General features: G+C 55.4%; 1 protein-coding gene across 1 annotated transcript; it reads left to right on the forward strand.

Annotated features, from left to right (window-relative positions):
- Positions 1-5,212: 5,212 nt before the first annotated feature.
- On the forward strand, positions 5,213-7,752 carry CLDN5 (claudin 5). Its single transcript, XM_011226693.3, is given in 2 exon segments — positions 5,213-6,297; positions 6,299-7,752. Coding segments are annotated over 2 exon segments (942 nt in total). The 5' UTR covers positions 5,213-6,145; the 3' UTR covers positions 7,089-7,752.
- Positions 7,753-8,270: the final 518 nt, after the last annotated feature.

Genomic DNA, 8,270 nt, shown 5'->3' on the forward strand with positions numbered 1-8,270 from the left:
CTTCTTTCCTGATATTTCAAGATTCCTCCTTTTATCATTTCCTTTTTGTTTAAAGAACATCCTTTAGCCATTAGGGTACATCTGCTGGTGATAAATTTCTTAGTTTTCCCGCATCTGAGAATATACTTTTTTCCCTTGTATTCCTGAAGAATCTATTTAGATATAGAATTTTGGGTTGACATTTTTTTCCTTCCAGCACTTAAAAAAAGAAGTGCTACTTTCTCTGTTTTCCATGGTTTCTGGTGAGAAATCTTTGGTCATTTGAATTGTTTTTCCCCTATAGGTGAGGTGTCTTTTTTCTCTGATTCTTCTCAATATTTTTCTTTGCCTTTAGTTTTCAGAAAATTAATTATGATGTGTCTTAGTGTCATTTTCTTTGGGTTTATCCTGTTCGGGATTCAGGCAACATCTTGAATCCAAAGGATTTTGGGGTTTGTTTTGTCTGCTAAATTAGGAAATTTTCAGTTATTAATTCTTTGACTACTTTTTTTTTTTAATCCCTACCTCCTTTCTTTTCTTTTTGGGACTACAATGACATGGATGTTATATCTTTAGTTATCATCATACATTTCCCCAAGGCTTTGTTCTTTTTTCATTTTTTCCACATTCTCCCTCTTGTTCAGATGAAATAATCCCCTTGTTCTATCTTCAAATTTATTTATTCTTTTCTCTATCCCCTCCATTTTGCTGTTGAGCAGAACTCTAATCTCATCCATCTTTGTCAGAATGGGAAGCCCTCCTTGGCATGAGGAGAAGCAGAAGAAAACTATAAGAAAATATAAGTTAACTTATATCTTTTTTATGCAGAAGGATTTTTTTAACAGTTAAAAATAAAGATAGAAGTCACACAGGGAAAACCTTAATAGATTCGAATACTCAAAAATTCAAATTTCTATAACATCCTGAAAAAAAATCAGTAATAGATTAAGTAGCAAATGGCAAAAGGTATGTGCCACATACATGACAGCAATTAATGTTTCTAACATATAAAGTGAGAACAACATCAATGCTCTGTATTTATGCAGGTACACAGACAATTCACCGAAGAGGAAATAAAATTAGGCAATATAAACTGAAAAAAAATTCTAACATTACTGTTCAAAGAAATGAGAGTCAAAGATACCATTTTTTACCTACTCAATAAGTATATTTTTAAAACTGTGAATACCCAATGCTGGTGATAGGCAATGAAAACGCATACTCGGGCACGCCTGGGTGGCTCAGTCGTTAAGCGTCTGCCTTTGGTTCAGGGCGTGATCCCGGTGTTCTGGGATCGAGCCCCACATCAGGCTTCTCCGCTATGAGCCTGCTTCTTCCTCTCCCACTCCTCCTGCTTGTGTTCCCTCTCTCGCTGGCTGTCTCTCTCTGTCAAATAAATAAATAAAATCTTTAAAAACAAACAAAAAAAACCCCGCATACTCGGATAAGGGGCCTCTATGTGATACAACCTCCTGGATGTAAGCTAAAATTCTCTGAGGAAATTTTCCTGAGGAAATCATTCAAAATACCAAGACTTACTTTGGTGGCAATATTATTTATAATAGAAAAATCATCTTTTATCAAAGTATGTCTGGAGGGATAGTTGTATAATTAATCATCATCGTTAATGTTAATTCAGCATTCACCTTGAGCCAGGGAATGTTGTCCACTAAGTTCCTTGACAACCCTTTGATGTTAATTAAGCCCATTATCATCCTCATTTTACAGAACCTCAGAACACACTGTCCTAGTCACATCCCACCCCTGGGAATGGTGGAGATAGATTCCATCTTGCCTCTGTCCAAGACCCAAGGCCATCTTCCCACCATGAGGGCATTTGTTTTGTTTAAGTAGGCTCCATGCCCAGTGTGGAGCCCAGTGAGGGGCTCGAACCCACAATCCTGAGATCAAGACCTGAGCTGAAATCAAGAGTCAAAGGCTAACCGACTGAGCCACCCAGGTGCCCCCATGAGGGTGTTTTTAACAAAGTGTAGACATGTTTATAATATGATACTAAATGAAAAAGGAGGATCTAGAATCACTTTATGATTTTAAGTGGAAAGAATATAAAATTGTTGCAAAATGCAGCATGCAGAGAAGGAAATAATCAGAGAAGAAAGGGGTTTAGGCAGAGGTGGACAGAGAGGCCATGGAAGCAGTGCAGACATGAGAGGTGAGGAGTGGGAGTGGGTTGGAGGGCCACTTTCTGCCCCTGAGGGCACTACTGCCATTGGCTCACCCCTTCCAGGTTCCCAAAGGGGGCCTGGACTATGCAGAGACCACCATCTGGTACAGTCCATGAAGGCACAAGGGGTCTACAGAACCCTAGGTCTCTGTCAACCAGAGCTCCCTGACCCCCACTTCTCTACCCACTGGGGAAGTTAGAGGCGCAACATCCTCCAATTTGTACAAACAGCCAGTGGCATCTGCTCTGAGGACTGAAGTCAGATGAGCCGCAAAGGTCAAGGGAGCCAGGGAAGACATCTCAGGAACTCATAAGGTGCTCAGGAACGGCGGCAGAGGGCCGGGGATTGGTGACAGCCTCTCCTCCAAACTTGCAGCCTCCATTGTGGAGGGCTTTGTTACCAACCGGGAAACCAAGGCAAGGAGAGGTCAATCCACTAGTCTGAATTGCGAATTCACTGGCTGTTTGTCAAAGGGTGTTCTGCACATCATCGCAAGCCCCTGTCCCCCTCCTAGACTCCTAGAGCAGGGCCGGGTGATCCGAGGATTCGTGCTGCCTCTGGGAGCACCACGAAAGGGCACTGGGGGTGTTCCACGATCAGAGACTCTACAAACATCTGCTGCACTGGAGAAAAATATCCTTAACTGTTTCGAAGCCAAAAGATAGAAGGAACGTTGTTTTTCACTTCCTCTGAAATGAAATTGGCTACTAGGAGCTTCCCAAACCCCAGTCCCCAGGAATCTGGAGCCTAAATTTAGATTGTCCTTGGAAGGTCACTGGATCACCCTGGCGCAGGGTCAGTCGGCAGCTGCTCCAGATAAACTTGGCTTTTCTGCTGACTCAGGCCTTTCCCTCACACAATTAATGAGATCCTGCCGCACTTCCCCTGGGAAAGCAGAACAATAGCCGTAGATGAGCAGGTGGCCTTGGCTGGCGTGCTAGCCTGGGAGCCCCTCTCCAGAGATCAGGGAGTCATGGCCCTGCGCAGCCCTACATCCCTCTGACCTCAGCCATCAGGCCCTCGCCCACTGTCTTGCCCCAGTCTCACGGAGTTCCATGTGCCCCCCAGTCACTGGGCCCCTTCCCACCTCTGGACTCTCGCATGGAATTTCTTTCCTGGATCTTGGCTGAACTCTCACCTCCTCAGAGATCTATCTATCATTCTGTATCACACTGCCATCTCTCTACCCCACGGCCATGGGCTCACCTGAAATGGTCCTACCCAATTACTGGTTGAGGGCAGGAGCTGGCTGGGTGTGTCCTCCACCCAGAGACAGTGCTCAGTGCCGAGCAGATGGCCAGGAGACCACCATGAGTGGAAGGAAGGGCACATCCTCATGCCACTCCTAGGTCTGGGCTGGGCCTGTCTGAGGTGGCTCTGGTTCCACTGCAGGCCTGGGCCAACACAGTTGTGTCGGGATCAAAACCAGATTGTGATAGGTGGAGACTAAGGCCTTTCCATCAAGTCCCCAAAATACTATGAAGCTGTCCCCAAAGAGATAGAGGCTTGCTGGGGCCACCCTGGGGTGCCAGCGTGGGGGTGAACCCTGGGATAGGCCCATGGTGGTGGAGAGAGAGGGGCAAGTGGGCATCAAAGGGGGAGATCCAGCTGGCTGCAGCTCCAAGCTGGATAGAAGGGGTGGCATGGCCAGAGTCTGCCACGAAACACAGGAAGCCCCTCGCCAGGGAGAGACGCATGAAGATGGCCCCTGTGTGGAAGCTCATTCCTGGGTAGTGATGGGGAAAACCAGTAAATGGACGGACAGTTCCAACTTGGGCCTCTGCGAGCAAGGCTGGGGGACAGGAGCAGAAAGGTGTCCAAGAGCAAGTGATCTCAGCAGCACAACTTAAACGAGCAGCCTCCGCCCAAGGGACACACTGTAGGCAGAAGAGGCCATGGGTGAGAACCAGACCAGCCTGAGGGCCAGAGGACAGAGCATGGAGTGTGTGCTGCTGCACTGGCCAGGCCTGAGGCCCCCAGGCAGCTCCCAGGAGTCAGCACTCTGTCCACGGGCAGTGCGAGCCACGATGTGGGTTTCAGGCCTAGTGTGACTCAGGAGAGGGCCCTGCCAGCATGGCCTACCTGCCCTGAGGAGAACAACCTGAGTGGGCAAGGTTGGGGCCCAGCTGGCCTGAGGGGTCTACAGTAATCGTCCTGGGAAGAGAGCAGTGCGGAATGTGGTGGGAGACCTTGGGCAAGGTGCCTGGACTCGGGCAAGGAGGGAGCAGGATTGGGAGGGATGGATAGGTGGTACAGCTGAGCTCCCTGGAGTAGACAAGAGGAAGGGACGTCTAAGAAGGTGGAGGGAGAACGGCGAAGGAGTTTGCGGCAGGAGGGAAGCAGGGAGGCTGGGAGGAGCCAGTGGTCCACATAACCCCATCCTGTGCAGGGATGTTGGAGGTTGGAGGGTGAGGAGAGGGGTTGGAGGTTGGAGGGTGAGGAGAGGGGTAAAACGTGCTCCCTCCTCCCACCTTCACACTCAGGGCCCAGCAAACTTGCCCTGGGTGCTTCCCCATGCTGGATGAACAGGGTATCGGCCATATCTCAAAGCCATATGCAGAGGGAGAAGGGATCAGGTCCCAGGAGGGACAGATTTATCGAAACTCCTAGGCTGTGGCTAACCTCAATGTTAGTTAGGCCTTCTCTGTGGAGGGCCCTGTCCAGCAGAGCCAAGCACTTTGGACCAGAGGAAAGAACCAGGGTCCCAGCCACCTCAGTGCAAGACTTTGCTGTACAGTATAGACTTTACTGGAAACAAAAGGGCTGATGGGCAGTGGGGGAGGGGGAGCTTCCAGAACAGGGCTGGTGCCCCCATGGGGTTCTGGGCTGCAGGGTCTGGTGCCCCCACCTGAGTCTCAGGGGGGCCCAATGTCCATCCCAGCGGGCCTTTCGAGAAACGGCTGGGCCATTGTGCAGAAGAATGCCCGGAAATCCCGAGCCTCCCCCCCTCCAGCGAGGATGGGGGCTCTTCCTCCTGGCCAGGAAACTCCAAGTTGGCTTCCGGAGGGTGGCCTGGAGCCTGGGGTGCCAGGGGTACCACTGCCACTGGTGGGAGGGCAGAGCACAGCACCTCTGTGTCCCTTTGTGTTTCTCCTCTCTGAGGGCTAGAGTAGGCCCCCAAGCCTGGGGCCAAGGGCTGCTCCTAGGAGAACACCCTGTTTGTTGAGTCCCTGGAGAACACTGGGGACTTCCCAAAGTGGTTGGTGTCGCCTGAGCTGGGCCTCGAAGAATGGGGGATGGGAAGCATCTCAGGAAGAGGAGCAGCCAGTGCGGAGGTTGAGAGGTCTGGGAAGTCCCCGCGGCAGGGGCAGAGTGAGGGTCTCCGGAGGTGGCGGTAAGGCCCCTGTTCCACCTGCTTCCTGTTGGGGCCTCAGGCCCCAGCGAGACGGTGACCCGCAGGGCAGCGGTGCTGGTCAGGACCGTGGGCTGGATATTTCAGCCTGATCCGCACAGGCCTGCCTGGCTTCTTGGCCTCTGGGAGACGTGATGCCAGGACCCAGAGGGGAACCGCGCAGTAAGGGCGTGGGGAAGGGGTCAGGGATGGGATTGGACTCCAGGGCGAGATTCCTGTAGTAATAGGCCGAGCTGTGCTTGGCTAACCCAGGGAAAGGGGCCCAAGAGTCCCTCACGCAAACCTCTGCGCGACGGTGATGGTGGGGGGCTCCCGCAGACCTTGGCCAGGCAAGAGTGGAGCTGGCCTGGGTGGTGAAGACCTTCACTCTCACTACGGGATGTAGCGGGGGAAGTCGGTAGTAGTCATGCGGCTCCTGAAATGGAGAGGCTGGGACACAGGGAGGTGGCCCGGGGAGCGCACGCCCAGCCACCCCAGGTCAGTCCGGAACGAGCTCTGGACAACAGCGGGTGAAGGGCTCAGGGACCGCGGCCCGGCGGGGAGTGGTCCCGGCTCCCTCCGCTACGCCCAAGGGCAATGGTTTCCCTAACTCGAGCTGCCGGGGGCGCCTGTGATTGGCTAAGGGCCGATGGCCGGCGCGCGGATTGGCTGCTGGGGGACCAGGGGCCGGGCCCGCGGGGCAGAGTCCGCCCCCGAACCTTCAAATGGGAAGACCCCTACAGGCATTCGCAGATCCGAGGCTGTGCTTCAGACTCGCCGGGACCGCGGACAGGAGGCGGTGAGCTGAGCGCCCGGGCGCAGCGGCACCAGGGCCGGTTCAGGGCGCCAAGCCTTTCCAACGAGTCACCGCCGCTTCGCGCCGCACCCCGCCCGGAGGCTCCGGGGGCCGTCGGGCGCCCGTCTCGCCTCCAGCCATGGGGTCGGCGGCGCTGGAGATCCTAGGCCTGGTGCTGTGTCTGGTGGGCTGGGTAGGCCTGATCCTGGCGTGCGGGCTGCCCATGTGGCAGGTGACTGCCTTCCTGGACCACAACATCGTGACGGCGCAGACCACCTGGAAGGGGCTGTGGATGTCGTGCGTGGTGCAGAGCACGGGGCACATGCAGTGCAAGGTGTACGACTCGGTGCTGGCGCTGAGCACCGAGGTGCAGGCGGCGCGGGCGCTCACCGTGGGCGCAGTGCTGCTGGCGCTCGTCGCGCTCTTCGTGACCCTGGCGGGCGCGCAGTGCACCACCTGCGTGGCCCCGGGCCCGGCCAAGGCGCGGGTGGCCCTCACGGGCGGCGCGCTCTACGCGCTGTGCGGGCTACTGGCGCTCGTGCCGCTCTGCTGGTTCGCCAACATCGTGGTCCGCGAGTTCTACGACCGGACGGTGCCCATGTCGCAGAAGTATGAGCTGGGCGCGGCGCTGTACATCGGCTGGGCGGCTTCTGCGCTGCTCATGTGCGGGGGCGGCCTCGTGTGCTGCGGCGCCTGGGTCTGCGCCGGCCGCCCCGACTTCAGCTTCCCAGTCAAGTACTCCGTGTCGCGGCGGCCCACGGCCACCGGCGACTATGACAAGAAGAACTACGTCTGAGGGCGCCGGACTCGGCCGGGCTCCTCGCGCTAGCCACTCCCACAAGCCGGTCGACTGGCTAGGGGAGCCCCGCATGAACCGCAGCCTGGGCTAGGCCGCCCCGCGCCGTCTCCGCGGAATGGTCGGCTCTGTGCCTGGACGTGGCGCACCGACCGAGACCCTGCTCGCGCCCGCAGCCCGTTATCTCCAACAGCCTCTAGCCCGGCCCGGGGCCGCGCCCTGCCCTGAGCAGGAGCCACGCACTTGGGAGGACTTGCTGGGTTTCTTTTTCTGTGCGCAGAGCTTGCTCCGATGTGGGTGGGGCGCGCGTCCCTTTGGCTGAGTGGACGATGGACTGCAATGCCAATTCCCTCCTGGACCCTCAGGGTCTTGGATGCCGTCATCCCCCCCAAGCGGCTCCTGCTGATTCCAGCGGCGCTGACGGAGAGCCCAGGGGCCCCAGTCTGGGCTGCCAGAGGGATGTATACAGCTGGCCTTTACCCCAACAGCGGGGCCTGAGCCCAGGGGGACTAAATGACTTGGCCTGGACCTCCCTGCCTCGCCCCAGCAGCCCCCAGGAGAGGCTTATGGGCACCAGATCCTGAGGGGGTGCTGGGGCCCTGTCCTCCTTTGCAGCTTGTGGGAAGGGTAAGAATTTGCTTAGTAAATGGTTTGAATACCCTCCCACCTGTGTCCTGTCCTCTGTCCAGTCACCGCTCGTGCCCAGCAGCCCCCTTCATCAACCCACCCACCAACTGCTCCCTGAAGGGCTTTTTCTGAGACCTCCCAGGACTGCCTCTTCGTTCCAGAAGATTCATGGCCTTATCCCTGGCCCTCCCTGCCACCCAGTCACCTTCCTACTGGGTGGGAAGCACAGCTACAGTTTGCAGCAACCCAGGAAGGTGAGATCTGTAGTCAGGAGATCCTGGGGAGAGGATGGAGGTTGGAAATCCACCCCCAAGCCAGTGTGGGGTCTTTGGGTGCAGGAAGTGTTGAGGGTGGGCTGCCGGGCTGCTGGCTTTGAGAAGAGGTTGGCTCCACGCACCACAGGTTGGTGCCCTCTCACGGCTTGCCTATCTGTGGGTCTCACCAAATACCCAGACGTCTGTCAAACACTGACTGGGACATTTCGGCCAACAGTGCAGCAGAACAGGGGCGAATCCCGGATGTGTGCTGCGCTCCAGCGGAGCCACAAGCACGTTG

Source organism: Ailuropoda melanoleuca, chromosome 14, assembly GCF_002007445.2.
Source record: "Ailuropoda melanoleuca isolate Jingjing chromosome 14, ASM200744v2, whole genome shotgun sequence".
Lineage (NCBI taxonomy): Eukaryota > Metazoa > Chordata > Mammalia > Carnivora > Ursidae > Ailuropoda > Ailuropoda melanoleuca.